The 26,801-nt window shown below is 42.2% G+C and overlaps 5 protein-coding genes across 8 annotated transcripts in view; 4 read left to right on the plus strand and 1 right to left on the minus strand.

The window, feature by feature from the left end:
- Positions 1-2,712, plus strand: part of zdhhc14 (zDHHC palmitoyltransferase 14) — a 34,459-nt gene extending 31,747 nt beyond the window's left edge. Inside the window, exon 10 of one of the 3 annotated variants that reach the window (XM_079286967.1) lies at positions 871-2,709. In XM_079286967.1, the coding sequence (XP_079143093.1) occupies positions 871-1,320 (450 nt within the window). In that variant the 3' untranslated portion in view covers positions 1,321-2,709. Of the gene's footprint in view, positions 1-870 lie in introns of all 3 variants that reach the window. The other 2 variants (XM_079286969.1, XM_079286968.1) reach the window with 2 other exon arrangements.
- A 239-nt stretch (positions 2,713-2,951) lies between these two features.
- Positions 2,952-7,093, minus strand: LOC306790593 (galectin-8-like; the record flags this gene model as incomplete). The annotated part of the gene is given in 9 exon segments (XM_079286972.1): positions 2,952-4,008; positions 4,123-4,288; positions 4,380-4,468; positions 5,305-5,331; positions 5,457-5,576; positions 5,667-5,877; positions 6,525-6,613; positions 6,904-7,059; positions 7,061-7,093. Coding segments are annotated over 9 exon segments (1,041 nt in total). The 3' UTR covers positions 2,952-3,858.
- A 438-nt stretch (positions 7,094-7,531) lies between these two features.
- LOC306790009 (interferon alpha-inducible protein 27-like protein 2B) lies at positions 7,532-11,772 on the plus strand. The gene is made up of 10 exons (XM_079286114.1): positions 7,532-7,596; positions 7,675-7,716; positions 7,862-8,023; positions 8,183-8,250; positions 9,426-9,439; positions 9,561-9,592; positions 10,200-10,280; positions 10,401-10,430; positions 10,617-10,778; positions 11,597-11,772. The coding sequence occupies exons 1-10, from the start codon at positions 7,587-7,589 to the stop codon at positions 11,680-11,682; spliced, it is 687 nt and encodes a 228-aa protein (XP_079142240.1). The 5' UTR covers positions 7,532-7,586; the 3' UTR covers positions 11,683-11,772.
- A 2,414-nt stretch (positions 11,773-14,186) lies between these two features.
- Positions 14,187-23,881, plus strand: LOC306790011 (uncharacterized protein). Its single transcript, XM_079286116.1, has 6 exons — positions 14,187-14,660; positions 14,834-14,857; positions 15,027-15,194; positions 23,066-23,095; positions 23,278-23,418; positions 23,655-23,881. The coding sequence occupies exons 1-6, from the start codon at positions 14,651-14,653 to the stop codon at positions 23,747-23,749; spliced, it is 468 nt and encodes a 155-aa protein (XP_079142242.1). The 5' UTR covers positions 14,187-14,650; the 3' UTR covers positions 23,750-23,881.
- On the plus strand, positions 18,707-21,023 carry ifi27.2 (interferon alpha inducible protein 27.2). Of its 2 annotated transcripts, none has more exons than XM_079286561.1 (5): positions 18,707-18,822; positions 19,434-19,514; positions 19,645-19,674; positions 19,861-20,022; positions 20,854-21,023. In XM_079286561.1, the coding sequence occupies exons 2-5, from the start codon at positions 19,502-19,504 to the stop codon at positions 20,937-20,939; spliced, it is 291 nt and encodes a 96-aa protein (XP_079142687.1). In that variant the 5' UTR covers positions 18,707-18,822; positions 19,434-19,501; the 3' UTR covers positions 20,940-21,023. The 2 variants fall into 2 exon arrangements, with proteins under 2 accessions (XP_079142687.1, XP_079142688.1); XM_079286562.1 differs by lacking the exon at positions 20,854-21,023 and adding an exon at positions 20,182-20,216.
- Positions 23,882-26,801: the final 2,920 nt, after the last annotated feature.

Genomic DNA, 26,801 nt, shown 5'->3' on the forward strand with positions numbered 1-26,801 from the left:
GGACAGAGCGCTGGATCCCTTTTTTACTTCGTGTCCAACACACCGCTGATGACGTAGCTCTGTGAGCGAGGCTTCCATGTCATTTCAGTCCAATGACCCTCGCTCTAATTAGTCTTCTCAACCAACTGGAGTGAGGCCAAACTGATAAAGGTGATGAGATTGATAATTCTTAGAATCGTCTCTTCTCCTGTAGCTCAACATCTGTAATCTGCTCTTTTTAGTTCAGTGACATTGAGACAGAAAGGTGAGAAGTTCGGGACGATTTTTTTAGTTTTCTTTGAGAGTGGTGTGTGCGATGGAAGGAGTCATCAGAGTACTTATTTATTTGGCTTTTTAACTCCTGCACAACCTTCCTCTGTAACTGGCCTCTACTATTCATGGTGATAAGGGGCCAATAGGATTAAAGCTAATCTCCCTGTAGCTAATGTGTGCTATCGATGACAAACCCTGACCCAGTTACTCTGCTCTGGTTTTAGACGTGTGATTTCAAATCTAATGCAAGACAATAGAGATCAACAGGTCACGAGGCTGTGACTTAATGGTGGCTTTTCAATTCTTGTCTTCTGACCTCAGCGCTGTTTTTATCCACCGGGGCTGATGCACAAACTGGTGCAGGTTCTAACGCGGGTACTAACGTCTCGTTCTCTTTCTCTCCCTTATCCAATCACCGACCCCCTCCTCTGTTGTCTTTCCACATGCTCTGTTCCTTGATCCCATGTGTCGTTTCTTCTCTCCTCGTCCATCTTCATTTTTAACACTGCCTCTCTGTTCTTTGTTTTCTGTTTCTGTCCTTCATCTTATCTATCTCCCTGACTTTCACATCCCCGTCCTGTATCCTTCTTTCTCCTGCTTCCCTCTGCATTCCCTCAGTGTGACCAAGACCAGTGCATTCAGAGCACCAAATTCGTTTTGCAGGCCGCCACCACACCTCTCCTCCAGCAGCAGAGCAGCGAGCCAGTCGTCCTGACGGCCTCCTCTGAAAACGGATGCTCTGTACCCGGACGCACCTCCCTCACCCTCGGCCAGCCCACCCCTCCGACGTCCACCCCCAGCCTCAGCTGCCACGAGGCCACAGAAATGCTGCCAATCCACGGACAATGCCACACACACAACCACAGCCACAGCCACCCCCTCAAAGAGCCGATGGCCCACCACCACTTTCTCACCCCAGAGGAAATGCCCTCGCCACCGGGTATGCTTCCCTGCGGCAGTCCGCTGGGTCACAGCCACACTATACAGGCCGGCTTCTACAACCCAGCTAGCCAGGACTCACTGCACGAGGACTCTGTCAGAGGATTGGTAAAGCTCAGCTCTGTCTGACAATGGGATACATCCCCCCCCCCCCCCCCCCGAAACATGTCTAGCCCATGGAACCGCCACGTTTGGACCGGCTCGCTCTCCCCCTGGATCAGCTTTCCTTTCCCTCCTCAGCAGGACTTGAATCAGCTGCTAGAAACTGAATGGAATTGAACTGAACCGAAGTCAACACCAGTTGTCCTCAGCCAATGTCTTGCCAGACCTCTCCGTTGGAGCAGGGAGAGATGTTTTCTAGGCTGGTGGTCTGTGTGACAGCTCCGACATATGCTTCTCTTTTCTTTTCTTTTTTTTACTGAAAGGGAAGCATATTTCATTACCTCCTGCAAACTGGACACGGAGGAGTTTCTTTCTCAAAGTGGCATATGTCTGTGAGCCGTGTCAGGCTACAACGAACTGTTTTGACAGTACGTGACATTTTTGGTCAAAATGCTGTATTTCTGTCGCTGGATCGCAGGTCTGAGAGGTTATTTTGTAAAACAAACTTTAGCCGTTTTGCCTGTTGCTGATTGGACGGTATCTTTTGCCTTTTTTTCTGAGACATTCTCAGCAGTGCAATGGTTGATCATGTTGCATATCATCCTGCTTTTTCTATGTAAAAAAAAACAGAACAAAAACCAAGAGACTGTTGTACTGTACCACGATTATTACAAATTATTATATTGTGGATATTAATAAAACATCAACTTTTATCAGATAAGATTGCATTAATAAGGTGTAATGTGTGCTAATGTGATTCATGTGGCGATAACGCTTCCTTTAAAGTTCACCCTGTGACGAATGCCTGTGGCCATCAGGAGTCAGAGACGGAATTAAACAAACGAGCACGTCCAATGAAAGTTGCTGAATATTTATGGCTGTTCAAACTAAGCTGAGACTTCCCATTCATCCTGACACAATTCCTGGAAAGAGAGATGTACCGACTAAAACAACTCTCAGTTCACAGTAATATTTATTGAAGGTTATTGAGGTGCCTCAAAGAAAAAAGATTAGTGGTGCCGGTGTCTGGCTAGTAAAAGGCAGTAAATTAATTTAATTAGCTTCTACCATCTTGTGGTGTAGGAGTACTGCAGAGGAAAGTGTAGTTCTGATCATTAAAACATCAGGCATTAGTCGTCAAGTGCAGACACCTACACCGATCCTTTATTAAGCAGATGACTACATGTAATGTCAATGGGTTGTTATAGTGAGGAACCTCTGTGTTCGCCTTCGCTCTCCACAGCACTGTTTTGGATTTTTCACAGCCTGTGACTTTAGTTTTTGGTGAATCCTGTCTGCTCTTACCAACCTTGTTTTCAGTCCGAAAAATGGTAAACAAAAACATGTTTTGCCGCCCGGCACCAGATGGTTTTTAAAGTTAGCTTGGGCAGAAAGTGAAGCATTTAGCTTAAGGAGAGTGAATATCAGGCGTACGTTCATCTGGTAGACACTGAATGCTCGTGTTGCTTTGTGTCTGTTATGTACAAAAAACACTTTTTGCTCGCAGGTTCACTCCCATCACGGTCAATGTGGAAATATCTTAGTGTCGTGTTTACGGCCTGTTTTGTGGTCGATAATATAAATGAATGCAGGTTTAACTCAAACCATCTACACGTGTAAAACAGTGGAATGATAACACATTTATTTGTTATTAAATCATTTATGATACAGTTTTTTTTTCATACATATTTTACGACAGACTATGCAAAAGAAATATCCCAGATGTTCTTTTCCTTAAGACGAGATATGGTCACAGATGCAGATTCTACTATGTTCTACAGCTTGCATACAGATTGCAACATGTCATTCACTAGGTTATTGAAATAATTACATTTGAAACTGACCCTGTATTGCACTGTGCTTGAGTTCAGCTGCACCATTAAATGTTAAATTGATTTAAATGTCAAGTGCACGGGACGCTTTCATATGTTAAGGAATCCTGAGGATCCTGACCTTTGAAAGCAGATTAAATAATAAAACTAAGACATGTGGGCAGGTCCTATAAGATTAAAATAATTAGAAATGTTTTAATATATAATTAAGTCTACATTGGGCCTTGCTCCAAAACCATGGAGCCCTTCAATTGAAGTCTGTCTTGACATTTGAACAAAGCCAAGTGCTTATTAACATTTGCAATATTTCCAGTTGAATTATACAGCGCGTTAAGGGCGTATCACAGCAGAAATACACTAGAGACAGTACAAGAAATTCAACCAAGGCAAACTTGTAGCTGTAAACAATCATGGTGCCTCACAAGCCTGATGCTCCAGCACAGCTAACTTTCATGCATCAGTCGTCCAGCCAGGGCTGGAAACATGGACCATAACACTCCATGGAAGGGCCTGGCCATGGTCCTTGGCCACCAAAATGCTAGACTAGCTTAACTCAGTGACCTGTGGTTGCTGCAAGGCTAACCTGACCTGAGGTCAGTACGGGATTTGCCGGTTTTTTTCAGCATCCATTTTCCGGGTCATTGTGGCTAAGCTAATTTAGCATCGATAACCAGAACACAACAGTATCTGGAACGCTGGCTTCCGTGCAAGTCTCGAGTCCCCCCCCCCCACGTCACCAAAGTTTCACATCACTGAGCTCCAGGTCCCCCATGATCTCCAGCTGGTCAATGCTGCTCAGGTCCTGCACCCGATGTCTGAACTCAAACAGGTGTGAGCCATTCACTGCCAGCTTGAACTGATGAGGCTGACAGAGGATGAGAATCTGAGAAAGCAAAACACTGCGGGATAGTTAAATCATTACGACGTACTGAGAATGAACGAGCGATCAGCTTGTGGTTGCAGTGGCAGCAGACGGCAGGTTGTAGGCGGTTCATACCTCAAAGTACTCCCCTGACGAGAAGGGAAAGGAGGTCAGCTCCCGCTCCTCCTGTCCCCAGGATTCACTCAGGTACGAGTTCCTGATGAACACAGAAGACTTCATGCGAGGGTTCAGATGCAGAGCGATGTTCTCCGTACCGCTGTTGCGGAGGTTCACTGTGAAACTGGAAGAAACGAGGATTAAAAAGGTAAAAAAGACATTTTTTAATAAAAGTTCAGTCACCAGAGGGAACTTATGTCGAGTCATGACTTTACCTGTGAGGGTACATGCTGACCTGTCCTTTGATTGTGATGTGCTGTCCGGGGCTCAGTCCTTTGAGTACACTGCCTTTATAAGGGATGCTCTGGAATGAGAGTATCACGGTTGATATATTTTATACGACCGATTACATGCAGAGTATTTTCTCAGCAATTTTCATGACAAAAATAGTGAATAATGCCAGATATAACAGTCCAAGGTAATGTCTTCAGATACCTTATTTGTCCAGGCAACAATCCAAAACCCAAAGACATTCAGTTGCCCATCATATAGCAGCAGTATATAAAGTAGTGGACCAGCACATTTGGAAAGCGTGAACCAGCAAATGTCATTTTTAACAGTTAATTGATTTCCAAAAGAGTTGCCAGTTAATTTTCTACCGATCAATGAGTCGAATAATCAACTAATCCGTGCTGCTCTGACTCTGAAACCTCGTAATACTTTTGTATCTTGATTTCGGCATCATTTTACATGTATAATTGTATTAATGTTCATTTAGATAACAGGGGCCACACAGACGAACATAATTACACATATAGTGCCATCTAAGATCTGGGAATGTAGAATCATCGCTAAAAAGAGTGCAACATTTCGGGGACTTTCGCTTTGGGGTTTTACCTCCAAATAAAGTGGTTTAGATCATCGTAATGTTCTTGTTTACAACCTGCCTGACTGTCTGAGGACTAACTGTCTTTGCCCCACAGGACTTTGTTGTTACGATGTTTCTGTTTCCCCCAGAGTGCAAAAATAAAGAAACCAGAATTTCCTTTCAACCGTTCAAGAGCTGCATGCTGAGTTGAGGCGGTCTCCAGTGCACAAAGGACTCATTTAGGAAAAGTGATCCGGTTTTGATGGCATCACAAGACACTGGGCACATTTTAGGAACAAAGACTTTATGTAGATGAAAAGAAAAAAACTCACCAAATCACCTGATTCTGAATATATTGCCTGACAGAGAAAATAGATATCATTAGAACACATTAAGAAATGATTTATCAGAGGTCTGTAAAAGAGACTCATCTGACCCGCTTGTGAGGACTTCTAGAAGCAAACAACGATGACCGTGTTCTTACGGAGTTTGGGATGTAGCCAATAGCGTGCACCTTGACTTTCCCAGAAATAGAAAATGTGTCCACCCTGTTGAGTGGGATTTTGTGCTTGTATTCCAGCAGGTGAGTGCCATTTACTGCCACCTATGGGTGAAGACAAGCATTTTAGTATGAATCTAATTTAACTTAGGTTTTTTTGATGCCTTCATCCTAAAACAGCATGCGTTCACTGGCCTTGAAGACGTCTTCGTGCACCAGGATGATGGTCTCGAAGGGGGCTCCGCGCTTGTAGGGCAGCTGGTGGAGCGTTTGCTCTTTGCCCCAGCGCTCCTGCAGCAGGGAGTTGCACACCACACAGGGCGAGCCTTTGAAGCGAGGGCTGAAGTGGAGGGCCACGTCGGAGCGCGGCTTGGTGCTGCAGCCGCTCGACAGGTCGACCTGGAACCTGCAGCGCGGTAGCACAAGGAGGCTGGACTATTACAAGGGGGGAGTGCTGCTGATGAGAGATACAGCGTCTAGAGCATATTTGAACATCTTACTTACATTTATTTTGACCAAACCAAAGATGCTGATGATTGGAACAGTGGAAAGACCAACTAAGACTTGTTTGGAGAGTTTCATTTTGTTTCCGTCCAGTTTGAATGAGGTGTGTTTTATGATGAGTTAAGCCCGTCTCAGTTCTGTGTAGAAGTTTGAATTCAGAAGGTGTATGGTTGTGTTTCTCGGTTTAGGTGTAAGAATATTTCCTTCATTGTTTATTTAACAGATGCTGTTAAATTTATCTTGGTACATGTAGGCTCAGCTCAGCAGCAGGAGAGATCAGCTTTCTTGGTCAATATAGTGTGCGCTGGGAAATCTATTTCTTCAGTGAACTACATTTACCATCAGCACTGACTAGACATCCACATAAAAGGTGGCATATTTTCCTCAAAAAAACTATGGAGTGCAATGGTTTCAAAAAAATTTGACAATGTTTACACCTTTTCCCAGATTAAAGAACCACATGTTTGGAGTTTACCAAACAAATATTTGACCTAGCCATAAAGGTGGCTCTTCCATCTGTATATTGCTCTTATTCAATCATCATCTTACCTGTCGGCATCTGGGGGCACAGTGCCCTGGATGATGATGATCTCCCCAGGGTGCATCCCTCCAGGTATGGGCCCTGTGTATGGGACCACCTGAGGTGGAGAGTGGGCGTTAAAGCACTGGATAACTGTGCACTGACAGCAACTGACGACATGCTACCTGAAGCAGGGAGCTACATTGAAACGCCTCTCGCTGGAATAAAGGCCTGCATTGACCGTCGGATATATCGGATTAGTTCACGTGCAGTGTGCAGGCCGTTTGTAGACAGCTGCTGCTGCACATAACCTAACGTGTAGCTGTATTGTAAGCTACATCATGGTCTGTTGATCATTCCATGATGGCATCAGAGGGATGATGATGATAATAATAATAAGCCTCTTACCGGATTCAGGACAGTGTGTTTCGCATTTGCCACAGACATCGGCCTCCTGGTGTCACACGCCAACATGCAGCTCTGCTGGAAGACAACAGTGTCTGCGCTAAATACGACCGGGTCGTGTGTTTCTCCTGCACTACACGGGGATGGTGGCGGTGGGCATCTTCACTCCATCAGCCCGCAACACCGTGCGCATGCGCTGATCCTACCACGTGATCAGGTCCGCTGAACAACAACGGAGGCCCACATTTGACTTCACGTTGACTGTTGAATATTGGGAAAACTTTATATTATTATTAGCGCTTGCTGATTTGTGAACAAAATTATATTAATTATTACATCCACCGTCTTCTCAAAGACACGTATGCTGTTCACAAATGCGAAAACTGTTCAAATTGCATGTTTTTTTCATCTAAAACCGTTAGTATTTGTAAGGAAGTGCAGTTATTTTCAACTTTTATTACACTTCATGAATTGTTAATTAAATGAGTTTCACTTCCGGTTATTCGATGACGCCGTAGTGGTAATTTGAGTGCTGATGCATGAGTAGTGTCTGGTGCTCTGCTGCAGCTCTCTATTTATACATCCGTGTTAACGGGGGCGCCATCTGGTGTTCAGATTTATATAGAGTTTCGTTTCTCAGAAAACAGAAACTGCACACCTACAGGCTCGTCAGGCCACAGAAATACATGGACTCGAGTGAGTATATCACTGTTGTACTTATACGTTGTCCCAAATAAAAATATCTGTGATTAATATTTTCATTTTGTGTTTCAGAGACAGCAATCGCCGTTGGAATAGGAGCCGGAGCAGGAGCATGTAAGACTTTATATCGCCTGTGTTTACTTGTTCAACTCTTTGATGCATGTTAACGTAATGTCATGCATCATCCATTTTCAAGTGGCCTGACAAAGTAGCACGCCATAATTAACAACAAAGGTCCCTCTGCTGTGTTCATGTGCAGTGATTGCTGCGGTCGGGGCTCCTGTTGTTCTGGGAGCCATAGGGTTCACCTCCGCTGGGATCGCAGCAGGATCCTATGCTGCGAGTATGATGTCGGCTGCTGCAGTTGCTAACGGAGGAGGAGTGGTAGCAGGAGGTCTGGTTGCTAGTTTGCAGGCCGCAGGTAAACACAATTACTTGATTTATTAAACAAATGGCTTGTGAGATGATCAAAGCTGGAACGATAAACAATGGTAACCATGTGCTGTGTTGACGCCAATGTTTCATGTGGTGTTCTAGCAGAGAAGACTGTCTCAGCTTAACCTGCGTACTCTTCCTCCAGGTGCAGCTGGTCTGTCAGGAGCCGCCACTGCAGCTGTGTCAGGTGTGGGTGCAGCGGTGGGATGGCTGGTCAGCTTAATCCGCAGAAAAGAAAAAAGTTAAATTTACGATATTTATTATTTTGCCAAATAAAAGAGCCAAAATGGCACTTTTGTGATCTCTGACAACTGACTTGTTTTCTGTTCTTCCTACACCATAAGTCCTATCTAGCTCTTCACTATATTAATGGACATTAACATCAACCCCTGCGTATGCTGTTGGATCTTGAGCTTCCTGTGGGAAAGGAGATACTGAGTTAAGGCCCAGGGCCGTGTCTTATAACGCTGACTCTTCCCCTAATACACCAACGGTTTCACAGCCTCTTCATTTCTAATCCTTGCATCTTGCATTATAATATATTCAACTCGTGTCATATGTCTGTCTGGTCCATAGTCGTGAATGCGATACCTAAGGACCGCCTGGAGGGGTTTTCTTAATATTTGGCGTAAACATCCACCTGTGTTCAAAGATCCACTGATTAGAATTTGGTAGTCAAATGTCACTGTGACCTGCATGTAAACTGCAAATTGATTATAGTTTTTCATGCTGTACTGAAAACAACTTCCACTGACTTGTGTTAAAGTGAAGAGAAATGTCATCCTCATAGTGGCGCTAGAGGAAAAGTCAGGAAAACATCATCTTCCATGGACCATGAATATTTGTACAACAATTAAAGGAAATTCATCCAACAGTAGAGATATTTCAGTCTTGATATACAGACTTGATATAAGTGCAGTTATTAGTAATTGGTCACTGCAGCCATGTTTATATGATGTTCATCGGACAAGTTAAACAGATTCAGATATTGAGGGTCTTAACCTTTTGTAGAGAGAAGACGAGCTCCGTTTTCACCGAAGCACAATAACGAAGGGACTTTGAACTGAGGAAGCTTTGGTGCCACTGATAACTTTCATATAGCAGGTCAGTGCCGCCTTCCACCAATAAGGGTTCAGTATTACATCAAGTATTCCACAGAGGTTAGAGTTGTTCATCATAGGAATGAGAGGATGGAGAACATTGAAGTTTATATTCAATGCTCCACTTTTATTGCAATCAGCTGTTGGTATACATGAACATAAAGACATGTTCTCCTCAAAGTAGCCTCATGTCTGCGGTAAGTTTTGTTTTAATAATGAATAATAGAACAGTTCAAATGACAGACATGCCTTGTGTAAATAACCTCCCACGCTGGCCGTCATACTAAGATACAATACATGACGTTGGTTTTCATGCCAGCTCATGTTTTCTTTATACATTTTAAAAAGATGTGCTTTTATTTTGAAAGGTAGGGGAAATAGATGAAGAAATACAAAACGGCAGCTGTGTTGACCAAACGACAGTGGATTTCGTGACTTGCTGATAAGGGCACAAGGTTTGTTTGTGTTTCATTTTCCAGTTGTTATTGATGGTTTTTGTGTTGTTCTCTTCAGTTGCGTGAATATCTCTTTAAGCCACAAATGATGCTATGTTGGTTGGTTGACTGTAACGTCATTTCACCGCGTCATGCTTGCAAACTGATATTAGGCTCGTTCGACTTAAACCACGCGACGCGCTTCATGTCAAACGAGCCTGTTTGATCAAGTCTCTGTTGCATCTAACGATGAAATGTTGCGTCAACAAAATGAGATTGTAGTTAAAAAGACGAATCATTTAATTTTAAGTAATTTCCCTGCAGCACCCTATCAGAGCTGATCGTTTAGTTAAGTTAGAATAAATAGTACGTTCATATTTTGTATTGTTCTGTTCTTCGCTCTCACTGTTTAAGGCTGTGGTTTGGGGAGCAAACATTAACGTATTAGCAATAAAGCTTTTGTGAACCATCAGTTGGAGAATTAGAGGATCATTCAACGACGTTTTCTGCACAATCCTTGAATATTGTTCACTTCCTGTTCTTAGATTATGTTTACGATTTAATACAAAGTATTCCTTTGTGTCATAGAGGAAGTGGAAGTGACTGTCTGGCGCCCTCTTTTGTTGAGATTCTAGCAGTGCTTCGTTTCTCAGGAGAATAAAGGTCAGGGCAGTTCGCCAGACCAGTGGAGAAGACATGGGTCCTATTAGTAAGTATCTAATCTAATAATATGGATATATTATACAGTTAAAGTACTGATTCTATGGTTTCCTAATAAACATATAATGATGATAACAACCATGGCAAATGTCTGTCTCTTGTGTTTCAGTGACGGCTGCTACCATTGGAGCAGGAGCAGGTAAGACCGTACAGCCTTTATGGATCACCTGCGTTTACTTTTTCAACTGCTCTTAACACCCCTCAATGTAGAAAATCCATCCACATGCTGTACTTGTATCATGCATGATCCATCTAAAAGTGGCCAAACAAATCACACTGTCATTAGCAGCAACCTTCTCTCTGTTGTGTTGTTGTCCACGTGCAGTGGTTGCTGTGGTCGCGGCTCCTGTTGTTCTGGGAGCAGCAGGTTTCACCTCCGCCGGGATCGCAGCAGGATCCATTGGTGCGAAAATGATGTCGGCTGCTGCAGTTGCTAACGGAGGAGGAGTGGCAGCAGGAGGTGTGGTGGCTGGTTTGCAGGCAGCAGGTAAACATCTGGACTAGATGTGTTTATGGTAGTGTTACGACAACATATAGGAGGGACACAACACCAAGTTCGGTTAAAAACAACCACAGCTGCCAGTTTATGTACAGGACACAAGTAAACTGTAGTGTGCAAATCCCACTGCAGACCAGGGTCTGGTGCCAGGCAGATGAGAGAGAGCGAGGGCGGAGCTTATATAGGTAAACCACATCCTCACCCAGCTGCCCTCGATCACTCGTTAGGGAGCTGCACCTAGAAGTCAAACGACACAGAATACACACACACACACACACCCAAGCACAAACATTCAAAGCAGGACATTGAACCATACGTAACAGTAGTTTTAACTGATGTATCGGAATGGTGAGATGATCATTGCTGGAACAATAAAAGGAGAATCACGTGCTGCGTTACTTCGAATATCTTTTCAAAGTGCAAACAAATAAAATCCCAGAAGTGTCGGGCAAACCTGGACCTGAAACAACAGTAATGTAGCTTTGTCACAGTATAGATGTATGTGTATGTAGATAGTTAGTGTGGGTAATCAACAAAATAAAATGTTTTGGTTCTATTGAATGCTACTGTGTACACTGTGATGACAGTAGTTCCACTGTTTCCTTGAGTCTTGTAGCTTGAGAACAACACTCTGCTAGTGTGTGTATCTTAATGGTGGGAGGATCATTGCTGGAATGATAACCACAGGGGCATTATGTGCCCTATTAAATCTTTCTGAATTATCACAAAATCCTACACGGGTGTCTTTCTCAGTTTCTCCGTAGCTCCACTTTCTGACAAATAAAACCTGTTAAATCGTGCTGTAGGTGCAGCTGGTCTGTCAGGAGCTGCCACTGCAGTTGTGGCAGGCACCGGAGCAGCAGTGGGATGGCTGACCAGCTTCTTCCGCTGAAGAGAATCACTTCAGTGTCCCTACTAAACAGCCCTTCTGTGAGTTCAGATGACTGAAATGTTTTGTTCAATAAATCTGTGCATCCTCTGAGAGATTCTGGTCCATGTGTGTCGTCTGTAAACATTTCCATTCCTCATCATGTCCACCAGAAAGGACTGAGTTAGTGATTGGAAAGTGTTCACTTCATGAACTTTTTGAAATTAAAGCAGCATTTTGTTTCTGGCGACAGTTGAATTGTGGGCCGTAAAACCCGAACACCACTCTGAAAGATATGAAGCTCGTACAGCTGAGGATAACTGCATCGTCGGGACATTATCAGCTGTGGCTTCCTGTGATTATGACAATCTGTGTCTTATCACGTTGGCTCCTCTCCTTATACACCAACAATTTCACAGCCCAAGACAATTCAGTCACTTAAGTATGCTGATGATTTTGTCCACGTGCGTAAATATATATATATATATTTTGCTGGCGGAAAAAGTAAAACAAACAAAACAAAATATTTCTTCTTTTTTTTGCTTGCGTAAATGGGCTTCCATAATGACGCCCAGTGTTGCCAACTTGGCGACCTTCTCACTAAATCTGGCGACTTTCCAAATCCTCTTGGGGATTTATTTGCAGTTACTGTCCTCAACGAGCAGTGGGTGCTGCCGTGAGCCCCTCCGCCGTCCCTAAGCATTCGCAGGCGGGCAGTCTCACAGCAGTGTCTCACAGCAGTGTCTCACAGTAGTGTCTCACAGCAGTCTCACAGTAGTGTCTCACAGTAGTGTCTCACAGCAGTCTCACAGCAGTCTCACAGTAGTGTCTCACAGTAGTGTCTCACAGCAGTCTCACAGTAGTGTCTCACAGTAGTGTCTCACAGCAGTCTCACAGTAGTGTCTCACAGTAGTCTCACAGTAGTGTCTCACAGCAGTCTCACAGTAGTGTCTCACAGTAGTGTCTCACAGCAGTCTCACAGCAGTCTCACAGTAGTGTCTCACAGCAGTCTCACAGTAGTGTCTCACAGTAGTCTCACAGTAGTGTCTCACAGCAGTCTCACAGTAGTGTCTCACAGCAGTCTCACAGCAGTGTCTCACAGCAGTCTCACAGTAGTGTCTCACAGCAGTCTCACAGCAGTGTCTCACAGTAGTGTCTCACAGCAGTATCTCACAGTAGTGTCTCACAGTAGTGTCTCACAGTAGTGTCTCACAGTAGTGTCTCACAGCAGTGTCTCACAGTAGTGTCTCACAGTAGTGTCTCACAGCAGTCTCACAGCAGTGTCTCACAGTAGTGTCTCACAGTAGTGTCTCACAGTAGTGTCTCACAGCAGTGTCTCACAGTAGTGTCTCACAGTAGTGTCTCACAGCAGTGTCTCACAGTAGTGTCTCACAGTAGTGTCTCACAGTAGTCTCACAGTAGTGTCTCACAGTAGTCTCACAGTAGTGTCTCACAGCAGTCTCACAGTAGTGTCTCACAGCAGTCTCACAGTAGTGTCTCACAGTAGTGTCTCACAGCAGTCTCACAGTAGTGTCTCACAGCAGTGTCTCACAGTAGTGTCTCACAGTAGTGTCTCACAGTAGTGTCTCACAGCAGTGTCTCACAGTAGTGTCTCACAGTAGTGTCTCACAGCAGTGTCTCACAGTAGTCTCACAGTAGTGTCTCACAGTAGTGTCTCACAGTAGTCTCACAGTAGTGTCTCACAGTAGTGTCTCACAGTAGTGTCTCACAGCAGTGTCTCACAGTAGTGTCTCACAGCAGTGTCTCACTGTAGTGTCTCACAGTAGTGTCTCACAGCAGTCTCACAGTAGTGTCTCACAGTAGTGTCTCACAGCAGTCTCACAGCAGTCTCACAGTAGTGTCTCACAGTAGTGTCTCACAGCAGTGTCTCACTGTAGTGTCTCACAGTAGTGTCTCACAGCAGTGTCTCACTGTAGTGTCTCACAGTAGTGTCTCACAGCAGTCTCACAGTAGTGTCTCACAGTAGTGTCTCACAGCAGTCTCACAGCAGTCTCACAGCAGTGTCTCACAGTAGTGTCTCACAGCAGTGTCTCACTGTAGTGTCTCACAGTAGTGTCTCACAGCAGTCTCACAGTAGTGTCTCACAGTAGTGTCTCACAGCAGTCTCACAGCAGTCTCACAGTAGTGTCTCACAGCAGTCTCACAGCAGTCTCACAGTAGTGTCTCACAGCAGTCTCACAGCAGTCTCACAGTAGTGTCTCACAGTAGTGTCTCACAGCAGTCTCACAGTAGTGTCTCACAGCAGTCTCACAGTAGTGTCTCACAGCAGTCTCACAGTAGTGTCTCACAGCAGTCTCACAGTAGTGTCTCACAGCAGTCTCACAGTAGTGTCTCACAGCAGTCTCACAGTAGTGTCTCACAGCAGTCTCACAGTAGTGTCTCACAGCAGTCTCACAGTAGTGTCTCACAGCAGTCTCACAGTAGTGTCTCACAGCAGTCTCACAGTATCTCACGCAGTAGTTTCAGCGACAGCCAGAGAGAAGAGGAGACGCACTCTCCGCGTCCAAACTGAAAATGAATCGCGCATGCGCTAAGCGGCCGCTGATGCTGCCCAGGCTTGCAGAGCGGTTTGTAAATATAAATGTCTTATTAATCAGATGGTCAATGGTTATACGGACTGACAATGCCTCGGTTATGACAGGGATTAACAATGTGGTCCATAATAACTGATGGCCTATTTCAATGGCAAAATAAAAAACAACCAACAGAAGAAAGTTCATTTGTAGTTCTAAACATATTATTAAGGGTGTTTTTTTACTCACTTTTAAAAATTATGCAAATTATGTAATGACGTCATTTAGCAACTTTTAGGACATCCAACAGCTGCTTTCCTTACTGAGGAGGTGGCAACACAGGTGACGCCCTCTTTTGTTCAGATTTTAAGTTTCGTTTTTGAATAAATGTTACGTAACTAACCTTCAGTAGATAACACACAGCATCAAGACTCACCAGAACCAGAGCAGGTACAGACATGGACCTTGGTGAGTATCACTGTTCTTTGATAATACTGATATATTTCTTTGAAAGTACTGATAGTTTTTTGATACCGCCTTTTCTTATTGAAAAATAAGTATTGATAGTAACCACAGCAAATATCTTTGAATAAACCAGATGAACTGTGAATGTTGATTTCGATGTTTATCCTGCATTTCAGGGACTGCTGCGTATATAGTTGGAGGTAAGACTTTGTACAGCCTTCATGGATCACCTGTGTTTACTTCTTCAACTGATTTAAACAGACGTTATTGTAAAGTGTCATTTACTAAATTGATATCATTCATGATCCATGTTAAAGTGGCCTGACATATTAGACCATTAACCACCGTTCTCTCTGCTGTGTTGTCCAGGTGCAGTAGTTTGTGTGGTCGGGGCTCCTCTTGTTCTGGGAGCAGCAGGTTTCACCTCCGCTGGGATCGCAGCAGGCTCCGTTGCTGCGAGTATGATGTCGACTACTGCAGTTGTTAACGGAGGAGGAGTGGTAGCAGGAGGTCTGGTGGCTGGTTTGCAGGCAGCAGGTAAACAAACATTCATAAATCTTTATGATATTTGTAATCTTGTGGGTTTTTCGTTTTTTTTCTTGGTGATGATTTGATCATTGCTGTAATGATAATCACAGGGGCATTATGTTCCCTTTTATATCTTTCTGAAGTATCACAAAATGCTAAACAGGTGTTTGCAAACCTGGAACTGAAAGGAACAATAATTTCAGAAAGATATTAGCTTTTGGTTTAAAACAGTGTTTTTAAACCTGTTTTTACGACTGTGTGTAATAATGCTACTGTTTTATTTCGTCCTTTAGTTTGAGAACAAGACTTTGTCAGCTTCTCTGTAGCTCCATATTCTGATATACATTGTGTTCTCTTGCTGTAGGTGCAGCTGGTCTGTCAGGAGCTGCCACTGCAGCTGTGGCAGCCACCGGAGCAGGCATCGGAGCAACAGTGGGATGGCTGACCGGCGGAGAATCATGAAGGAACAAGATGCATTTAAAATACTTTTACGTTTGCCAACTTAAGGAGGCAATAGCAAATTGCATCAGTATATTACCTAAAGAGCACTTTTGTCATCTCAGATAACTGATATGTTTTGTTCAATAAATCATTGTAACCTGTGAAACATACTGGTTCAGTCTTTCATTTCTAAATATTTCAATTCCTCATAATCTCCAGAAGCAGGTTTCCTGCTTCTCTCTTATAGATTTCCCACCGTATCAAACAGCTGTTTGTATTTTATACCTTGCAAACAATTTAACAAAACCTAAAACAATAAAAGCTCAATTGACATGAGAACGTGCCAACAATAATATCAACAACTGTTACTATGAGAACAGGATTCTGAACTAAATAACATTGAAAGTCATGTTGAGCTCCGGGATGTCTTGATGTGCTCCAACACTAAACCATCCAGCATGCTCCACATGCACAGGCTTTCACCTGGAGCTAAACATGGATCAACTATGGTGGTGTCTGTCTGTGACGGTGATGTGAGAAGCAACACAAGAATGAGGCTGGAGAGTCATTTTCAGGCCTTTTCTCAGTGCACATTTTCAGTCAACACTTGTTTTGTCTCCTCACTGGAATGTGAGTCATCACATGTCAATAATGCCAACATGCTGATGTTTAGCAGGTATAATGTTAACCATGTTCACCATTGTAGTTAAGCGTGATAAAACACACTAAACACAAACAGCTGAGGCTGATGGGAAAGTCATTAGTTTAGCAGATATTTAGTCATGAACCAAAATATTGAGCAATTAAATCAAATATTAACTCAGACCACACCAACAAAACACCAGCAGAGACTTTTCCCCCGTGAAACACAGAATCCTCCTACAGTTTTATACAGAAACGTATTGCCACGATATCTGTAACAGCTTGATGCTCATCACTGGATATGTTTCTGTCAAACAAAAATGAGCTTTTCATTTTCACCCAAACACGACATGAAGGGACCTGAGGAAGCTTTGCTGCAGGTGATAGCGTTCACATAGGAGGGAAATACCACCCTGCACTGATAAAGGTTCAGTATTACATCAAGCTGTTTTCACACAGTTAAGAGTCATCCATCATGTATTTAAGATATGCCTTCACTCAAACAGCAGATACCATTGAAATATCACTTTTTTATTGCAATTAACTGTTGGTATACATGAATATAAATGAATACATGTTAACCCTTAAAGCAGACTTTACATGCTGGAATAACACTATTCTGATCTCTTAGTATAAATACTTCACATTGTACTTTATTTACTTTGATCTTGATAAAAGCCACCACGACCTCCAGATCCAAAACATTATGTTCTATCGTGACTTAACGATGAAAGTTTGTCCTGAATGCAGGTTTGAAGGAGCAGACAACTCAACTGGTTGAGCAACTCTTCAGTGCACATTTTCATTCAACACTTGTTTTGTCTCCTCACTGGAATGTGAGTCATCACATGGGTGAGGCATGGAACTAACAGAAGTGTTAGGAAAACATTTCGAAAAATATGTAATACTTTGTTATTCACTCATCAGATGAGTATCACAAAGAATTTTTCATTCTTCAGTGATTTCCTGATTTCAAAATGATTGTAAGAACAATATATGTAAAGATGTATGATGGTTTGTAAACTATTCCAGCATTACTCATTTATTTATTACACTTTTCATCAAATGATGAAAGGCTTTGCTCTGACATGAGTCTACTGTCATGCTGCTGTACCTACTAAACAGCCCTTCTGTGAGTTCAGACGACTGAAATGTTTTGTTCAATAAATCTGTGCATCCTCTGAGAGATTCTGGTCCATGTGTGTCGTCTGTAAACATTTCCATTTCCAAAAAAGTTAAATTTACGATATTTATTATTTTGCCAAATAAAAGAGCCAAAATGGCACTTTTGTGATCTCTGACAACTGACTTGTTTTCTGTTCTTCCTACACCATAAGTCCTATCTAGCTCTTCACTATATTAATGGACATTAACATCAACCCCTGCGTATGCTATTGCATCTTGAGCTTCCTGTGGGAAAGGAGATACTGAGTTAAGGCCCAGGGCCGTGTCTTATAACGCTGACTCTTCCCCTAATACACCAACGGTTTCACAGCCTCTTCATTTCTAATCCTTGCATCTTGCATTGTAATATATTCAACTCGTGTCATATGTCTGTCTGGTCCATAGTCGTGAATGCGATACCTAAGGACCGCCTGGAGGGGTTTTCTTAATATTTGGCGTAAACATCCACCTGTGTTCAAAGATCCACTGATTAGAATTTGGTAGTCAAAGGTCAATGTCACTGTGACCTGCATGTAAACTGCAAATTGATTATAGTTGTTCATGCTGTACTGAAAACAACTTCCACTGACTTGTGTTAAAGTGAAGAGAAATGTCATCCTCGTAGTGGCGCTAGAGGAAAAGTCAGGAGAACATCATCCTCCATGGACCATGAATATTTGTACAACAATTAAAGGAAATCCATCCAACAGTAGAGATATTTCAGTCTTGATATACAGACTTGATATAAGTGCAGTTATTAGTAATTGGTCACTGCAGCCATGTTTATATGATGTTCATCGGACAAGTTAAACAGATTCAGATATTGAGGGTCTTAACCTTTTGTAGAGAGAAGACGAGCTCCGTTTTCACCGAAGCACAATAACGAAGGGACTTTGAACTGAGGAAGCTTTGGTGCCACTGATAACTTTCATATAGCAGGTCAGTGCCGCCTTCCACCAATAAGGGTTCAGTATTACATCAAGTATTCCACAGAGGTTAGAGTCGTTCATCATAGGAATGAGAGGATGGAGAACATTGAAGTTTATATTCAATGCTCCACTTTTATTGCAATCAGCTGTTGGTATACATGAACATAAAGACATGTTCTCCTCAAAGTAGCCTCATGTCTGCGGTACGTTTTGTTTTAATAATGAATAATAGAACAGTTCAAATGACAGACATGCCTTGTGTAAATAACCTCCCACGCTGGCCGTCATACTAAGATACAATACATGACGTTGGTTTTCATGCCAGCTCATGTTTTCTTTATACGTTTTAAAAAGATGTGCTTTTATTTTGAAAGGTAGGGGAAATAGATGAAGAAATACAAAACGGCAGCTGTGTTGACCAAACGACAGTGGATTTCGTGACTTGCTGATAAGGGCACAAGGTTTGTTTGTGTTTCATTTTATTGTTGTTATTGATGGTATTTGTGTTGTTCTCTTCAGTTGGGTGAATGTCTCTTTAAGCCACAAATGATGCTATGTTGGTTGGTTGACTGTAACGTCATTTCACCGCGTCATGCTTGCAAACTGATATTAGGCTCGTTCGACTTAAACCAGGCGACGCGCTTCATGTCAAACGAGCCTGTTTGATCAAGTCCCTGTTGCATCTAACGATGAAATGTTGCGTCAACAAAATGAGATTGTAGTTAAAAAGACGAATCATTTAATTTTAAGTAATTTCCCTGCAGCACCCTATCAGAGCTGATCGTTTAGTTAAGTTAGAATAAATAAATAGTACGTTCATATTTAGTATTGTTCTGTTCTTCGCTCTCACTGTTTAAGGCTGTGGTTTGGGGAGCAAACATTAACGTATTAACAATAAAGCTTTTGTGAACCATCAGTTGGAGAATTAGAGGATCATTCAACGACGTTTTCTGCACAATCCTTGAATGTTGTTCACTTCCTGTTCTTCGATTATGTTTACGGTTTAATACAAAGTATTCCTTTGTGTCATAGAGGAAGTGGAAGTGACTGTCTGGCGCCCTCTTTTGTTCAGGTTCTAGCAGTGCTTCGTTTCTCAGGAGAATAAAGGTCAGGGCAGTTCGCCAGACCAGTGGAGAAGACATGGGTCCTATTAGTAAGTATCTAATCTAATAATATGGATATATTATACAGTTAAAGTACTGATTCTTTAACTTGGTATGGTTTCCTAATAAACATATAATGATGATAACAACCATGGCAAATGTCTGTCTCTTGTGTTTCAGTGACGGCTGCTGCCATTGGAGCAGGAGCAGGTAAGACCGTACAGCCTTTATGGATCACCTGCGTTTACTTTTTCAACTGCTCTTAACACCCCTTAATGTAGAAAATCCATCCACATGCTGTACTTGTATCATGCATGATCCATCTAAAAGTGGCCAAACAAATCACACTGTCATTAGCAGCAACCTTCTCTCTGTTGTGTTGTTGTCCACGTGCAGTGGTTGCTGTGGTCGCGGCTCCTGTTGTTCTGGGAGCAGCAGGTTTCACCTCCGCCGGGATCGCAGCAGGATCCATTGGTGCGAAAATGATGTCGGCTGCTGCAGTTGCTAACGGAGGAGGAGTGGCAGCAGGAGGTGTGGTGGCTGGTTTGCAGGCAGCAGGTAAACATCTTGACGAGATGTGTTTATGGTAGTGTTACGACCGGCTCGGGAGTCGCAACATATAGGAGGGACACAACACCAAGTTCGGTTAAAAACAACCACAGCTGCCAGTTTATGTACAGGACACAAGTAAACTGTAGTGTGCAAATCCCACTGCAGACCAGGGTCTGGTGCCAGGCAGATGAGAGAGAGCGAGGGCGGAGTTTATATAGGTAAACCACATCCTCACCCAGCTGCCCTCGATCACTCGTTAGGGAGCTGCACCTAGAAGTCAAACGACACAGAATACACACACACACACACCCAAGCACAAACATTCAAAGCAGGACATTGAACCATACGTAACAGTAGTTTTAACTGATGTATCAGAATGGTGAGATGATCATTGCTGGAACAATAAAAGGAGAATCACGTGCTGCGTTACTTCGAATATCTTTTCAAAGTGCAAACAAATAAAATCTCAGAAGTGTCGGGCAAACCTGGACCTGAAACAACAGTAATGTAGCTTTGTCACAGTATAGATGTATGTGTATGTAGATAGTTAGTGTGGGGAATCAACAAAATAAAATGTTTTGGTTCTATTGAATGCTACTGTGTACACTGTGATGACAGTAGTTCCACTGTTTCCTTTAGTCTTGTAGCTTGAGAACAACACTCTGCTAGTGTGTGTATCTTAATGGTGGGAGGATCATTGCTGGAATGATAACCACAGGGGCATTATGTGCCCTATTAAATCTTTCTGAATTATCACAAAATCCTACACGGGTGTCTTTCTCAGTTTCTCCGTAGCTCCACTTTCTGACAAATAAAACCTGTTAAATCGTGCTGTAGGTGCAGCTGGTCTGTCAGGAGCTGCCACTGCAGTTGTGGCAGCCACCGGAGCAGCAGTGGGATGGCTGACCAGCTTCTTCCGCTGAAGAGAATCACTTCAGTGTCCCTACTAAACAGCCCTTCTGTGAGTTCAGACGACTGAAATGTTTTGTTCAATAAATCTGTGCATCCTCTGAGAGATTCTGGTCCATGTGTGTCGTCTGTAAACATTTCCATTCCTCATCATGTCCACCAGAAAGGACTGAGTTAGTGATTGGAAAGTGTTCACTTCATCAACTGTTTGAAATGAAAGCAGCATTTTGTTTCTGGCGACAGTTGAATTGTGGGCCGTAAAACCCAAACACCACTCTGAAAGATATGAAGCTCGTACAGCTGAGGATAACTGCATCGTCGGGACATTATCAGCTGTGGCTTCCTGTAATTATGACAATCTGTGTCTTATCACGTTGGCTCCTCTCCTTACAGATGAAAGTTTGTCCTGAATGCAGGTTTGAAGGAGCAGTCACAACTCAACTGGTTGAGCAACTCTTCAGTGTTTTTGTCTTTTGTCTTTGTTCTTATGTTCTATATATAGTGACGACCTACCACCTCAGGAATTGAATTACTTGAGTTTATGTGGGTGGAATGGACTTTGTGACGCTCTCTTTTGTTCAGATTTTAAGTTTTATTTTTGAATAAATGTTACCTAACTAACCTTCAGTAGATAACAAACAGCACACTTCAAGACTCATCAGAACCAGAGCAGGTACAGACATGGACACTGGTGAGTATCACTGTTCTTTGGAAGTACTCCCTTTTTTCATCTCAGACAACTGATTTGTTTTGTTCAATAAATCATTGTAACCTGTGAAACATACTGGTTCAGTCTTTCATTTCTAAATGTTTCAATTCCTCATAATCTCCAGAAGCAGGTTTCCTACTTCTCTCTTATAGATTTCCCACCGTATCAAACAGCTGTTTGTATTTTATACCTTGCAAACAATTTAACAAAACCTAAAACAATAAAAGCTCAATTGACATGAGAACGTGCCAACAATAATATCAACAACTGTTACTATGAGAACAGGATTCTGAACTAAATAACATTGAAAGTCATGTTGAGCTCCGGGATGTCTTGATGTGCTCCAACACTAAACCATCCAGCATGCTCCACATGCACAGGCTTTCACCTGGAGCTAAACATGGATCAACTATGGTGGTGTCTGTCTGTGACGGTGATGTGAGAAGCAACACAAGAATGAGGCTGGAGAGTCATTTTCAGGCCTTTTCTCAGTGCACATTTTCAGTCAACACTTGTTTTGTCTCCTCACTGGAATGTGAGTCATCACATGGTTGAAGCATGAGACTATAGAAGTGTTAGGAAAACATTTCGAAAAATATGTAACACTTTTTAAGTGAATCAAGTTTTTGAGACCAACATGTTGCTATGAAGCTTTGCATTCATCACTCACATTGGGCCTCAGTCATTAAATGATCACACAGATGAGATCTTAACTTAAAATTGAGAATTTTTCATTCTTCAGTGATTTCCTGATTTCAAAATGATTGTAAGAACAATATATGTAAAGATGTATGATGGTTTGTAAACTATTCCAGCATTACTCATTTATTTATTACACTTTTCAAACATCACTTGAGTGATTACACAAAAAAAACCTTACTCCAGCGTAATCTTTGAAAGCCCGGGTAGGCCTTTGTCTTTATATGACCCCGTCAGCATTTCCAGCGACTTCACTGTCAAGGGTAAGTTTACTTATATGTACCCCGAGGCTTAACTAATGACCTTAACGCCCTACCAGCTTCCTAGAACTGCTGACTCGGTCTTTTTGACTTTGTCTGGAAGTTCCCTTCTTACTCCTCTAGACTAATGATTAACTATTTTCATGGCCCAAACTGCCTCCAGGCCTCCCGGATGACTCGTGAGTGCAATCGGTCTTCAGTATATAAAACCCAGCACAGTTCTACTCATCAGAATCTCTGTGGCGCACCCTTTTGTTCAGATTCGCCCATTTTTATGTCATGAGAAATGAAACTCACCCTCAGTAGGCTATATAAAACCCTGCCCATCGTCCAGGCTCATCAGTAGCTACTACAGCAAGAGATGGGCCTGTGTGAGTATCACTGTTCCTTTCACAATACTGATTTACTTTCACTAATATGCTTTTATTACAGAACCACCAATGTTGATTTCGGTTTTCATCTTATCTTTCAGTGACGTTTGTTGCACTCGGAGGAGGAGCAGGTATGACTTTGTACACTTTCTGGATCAACCGTTTTTACTTTCCCCACTGATTCAACAAAAAAAGAAGGGAAAAAAACATTTACATGCAAAAATGACATCATGCATCATCCATTTTAAAGTTGCCTGAGAACGTAGCACACGATAATTAACAACAAAGGTCCCTCTGCTGTGTCCATGTGCAGTGGTTGGTGCGGTCGGGGCTCCTTTTGTCCTGGGAGCCATAGGTTTCACCACAGCTGCTGCCGGCATGATGTCAGCTGCTGCAGTGGCTAACGGAGGAGCAGTGACAGCAGGAAGCATAGTGGCTGTTTTGCAGGCATTTGGTAAACATCATTACTTGATTTTAAAAATGTAATGTATTGAATCGAGTGGTTTTAACTGTTGTGTCTGAATGGTCATTTCGCATTGTTGTTTTTTTAGCTTTGGCCTTACAGTGTTAGGCAGAATATAATGATAGGGCTGTGTAGTCTATAATACGGTTGGTGTTTTTAGCTTGAGGACAAGCCTCAGCTTCTCTGTAGCTCTATGTCCTGATGTAAAACGTATACTCGTGCTGTAGGTGCAGCTGGTCTGTCAGGAGCTGCCACTGCAGCCGCAGCCAGCGCTGGAGCAGGCGTGGGAGGAACTCTGCTAGGACTGGCTGCACTTATCTGAAAATCAACATTTATTGTTACAACTTTTGCCAATTAGGAATGCAATTGTAAATTACACCAGTTCATTTCCTAATCAGCACTTTTGTCATCTCAGAAAACTGAAATGTTGTAATAAATCTGGCTGTTAAAGATACTGGTTCAGTGTGTCTTCTGTAAATATTTGAGTAAATTATTAACTTGTGGGCCGTAAAACCAAAACACTGAGCTGAAAGATGCTATAAATCTCGTACAGCTGTGAGGAAGGAGATTATCAGCTGTTGTATTATAACTGTGATTGACACCTTTTCCTTCACACACAGTCACCTCACCCATTGTTCTAGTAATATTATTGAATGCTGCTTTGCGGTAACAGGCTTTTCAAATTGAAGCTAAAAATGAATGCAACGATGGTGGTGTCTTTCTATGATGGTGATGGGTAAAACATTCCTTAGTTTTTGTTTTTTTCCAAACAGTATTGTATGTCATTGAAAATGTAATACAATAGTATTTCTTCAAAGAAGTGTCATAATCTCATAGTATCGTATGTCATAAAAAGTCATAATATGCCATCAAAAAATCACAACATAGAAAGCTATAAAATGGCATTGAAATAAAGTATAGCATGCCATAACACGTGATGAAAACAGTCATAATATAGCATGTGGTAAAAATAGAAAAATGTCAAAGTAACGTATGTCATAAAACAATACTATTAGGGTACCACAACCTCCCAGCACAAACCTGCACAACTTAACATCAGTGTCATTGTGCATTCAACATGTAGAGAACAAAATAAAAAGGGAAACTGAACTTCTACTTCTTCTTCTTCTTCTGTGGTGTTTAACGGCAGCTTGCATCCTTTTTGTTGCATTACTGCCATCTTCCGGTTTCAGTCAGTTCCTTTGTTCCCAACTACTAAACTTTCCCCATCAGACCCGTTGCTGTGCCCTATTCTTACACTGGGGACACTGAACTCCTGAGGCTTCCTTCTTTTATATTGGCTTTCTTTCTCATTGGCTCGCTCGAAATCTGTGGAACCCATGGAGCAGCATGACTGGCCTGCACAGGTTGAAACTAATCACCTGATTGGCACCTGAAGAGGAAACAAGGGAGGGAGGGGAAAAGAAAGGCAGGAGGAGGGAAAGCACTTCACACATAGCAGCGTGTCAAAAAAAAGCCATTAAAAAAAAATCATAGTACAGTGTGTTACAGTGTGTCTACACCGTCTTAAGCCCTCACAGCCTCTCACACTCAACCACTTACCAGGTGACGTCAGTAAGTCCTTGAGGGTTCAGGGTTTGAGGGTTTAGGGGGGACATTGGGATTTGGCCTAACAGTTGTAATACTGCAGTTTCAGGAAGTAAAGTGTTCCGTTCAAAATCAGATCTGTCTTGGTCGTCAATAGAAGCTCCACTTCACAACAATTATGTATTTAAGATATGCCGTCACTCAAGGAGCAGATTTCATTGAATTATCCCTTTTTAATGCAATTAACTGTTGGTACATATGAATATAAATGAATACATTTTAACCCTTAAAGTAGACTTTACATGCTGGAATAACACTATTATGATCTCTTAAGTATTAATACTTCACATTGTACTTTATTTACTTTGATCTTGATAAAAGCCACCACGACCTCCAGATACAAAACATTATGTTCTATCGTGACTTAAAGATGAAAGTTTGTCCTGAATGCAGGTTTGAAGGAGCAGACAACTCAACTGGTTGAGCAACTCTTCAGTGTTTTTGTCTTTTGTCTTTGTTCTTATGTTCTATATGTAGTGACGACCTACCACCTCAGGAATTTAATTACTTGAGTTTATGTGGGTGGAATGGACTTTGTGACGCTCTCTTTTGTTCAGATTTTAAGTTTTATTTTTGAATAAATGTTACCTAACTAACCTTCAGTAGATAACAAACAGCACACTTCAAGACTCATCAGAACCAGAGCAGGTACAGACATGGACACTGGTGAGTATCACTGTTCTTTGGAAGTACTCCCTTTTGTCATCTCAGGCAACTGATATGTTTTGTTCAATAAATCATTGTAACCTGTGAAACATACTGGTTCAGTCTTTCATTTCTAAATGTTTCAATTCCTCATAATCTCCAGAAGCAGGTTTCCTGCTTCTCTCTTATAGATTTCCCACCGTATCAAACAGCTGTTAGTATTTTATACCTTGCAAACAATTTAACAAAACCTAAAACAATAAAAGCTCAATTGACATGAGAACGTGCCAACAATAATATCAACAACTGTTACTATGAGAACAGGATTCTGAACTAAATAACATTGAAAGTCATGTTGAGCTCCGGGATGTCTTGATGTGCTCCAACACTAAACCATCCAGCATGCTCCACATGCACAGGCTTTCACTGGAGCTAAACATGGATCAACTATGGTGGTGTCTGTCTGTGACGGTGATGTGAGAAGCAACACAAGAATGAGGCTGGAGAGTCATTTTCAGGCCTTTTCTCAGTGCACATTTTCAGTCAACACTTGTTTTGTCTCCTCACTGGAATGTGAGTCATCACATGGTTGAAGCATGAGACTATAGAAGTGTTAGGAAAACATTTCGAAAAATATGTAACACTTTTTAAGTGAATCAAGTTGTTGATTCAACAACATGTTGCTATGAAGCTTTGCATTCATCACTCACATTGGGCCTCAGTCATTAAATGATCACACAGATGAGATCTTAACTTAAAATTGAGAATTTTTCATTCTTCAGTGATTTCCTGATTTCAAAATGATTGTAAGAACAATATATGTAAAGATGTATGATGGTTTGTAAACTATTCCAGCATTACTCATTTATTTATTACACTTTTCAAACATCACTTGAGTGATTACACAAAAAAAACCTTACTCCAGCGTAATCTTTGAAAGCCCGGGTAGGCCTTTGTCTTTATATGACCCCGTCAGCATTTCCAGCGACTTCACTGTCAAGAGTAAGTTTATTTATATGTACCCCGAGGCTTAACTAATGACCTTAACGCCCTACCAGCTTCCTAGAACTGCTGACTCGGTCTTTTTGACTTTGTCTGGAAGTTCCCTTCTTACTCCTCTA

The sequence above is a fragment of the Melanostigma gelatinosum genome, assembly GCF_949748355.1.
Source record: "Melanostigma gelatinosum genome assembly, chromosome: 16".
Lineage (NCBI taxonomy): Eukaryota > Metazoa > Chordata > Actinopteri > Perciformes > Zoarcidae > Melanostigma > Melanostigma gelatinosum.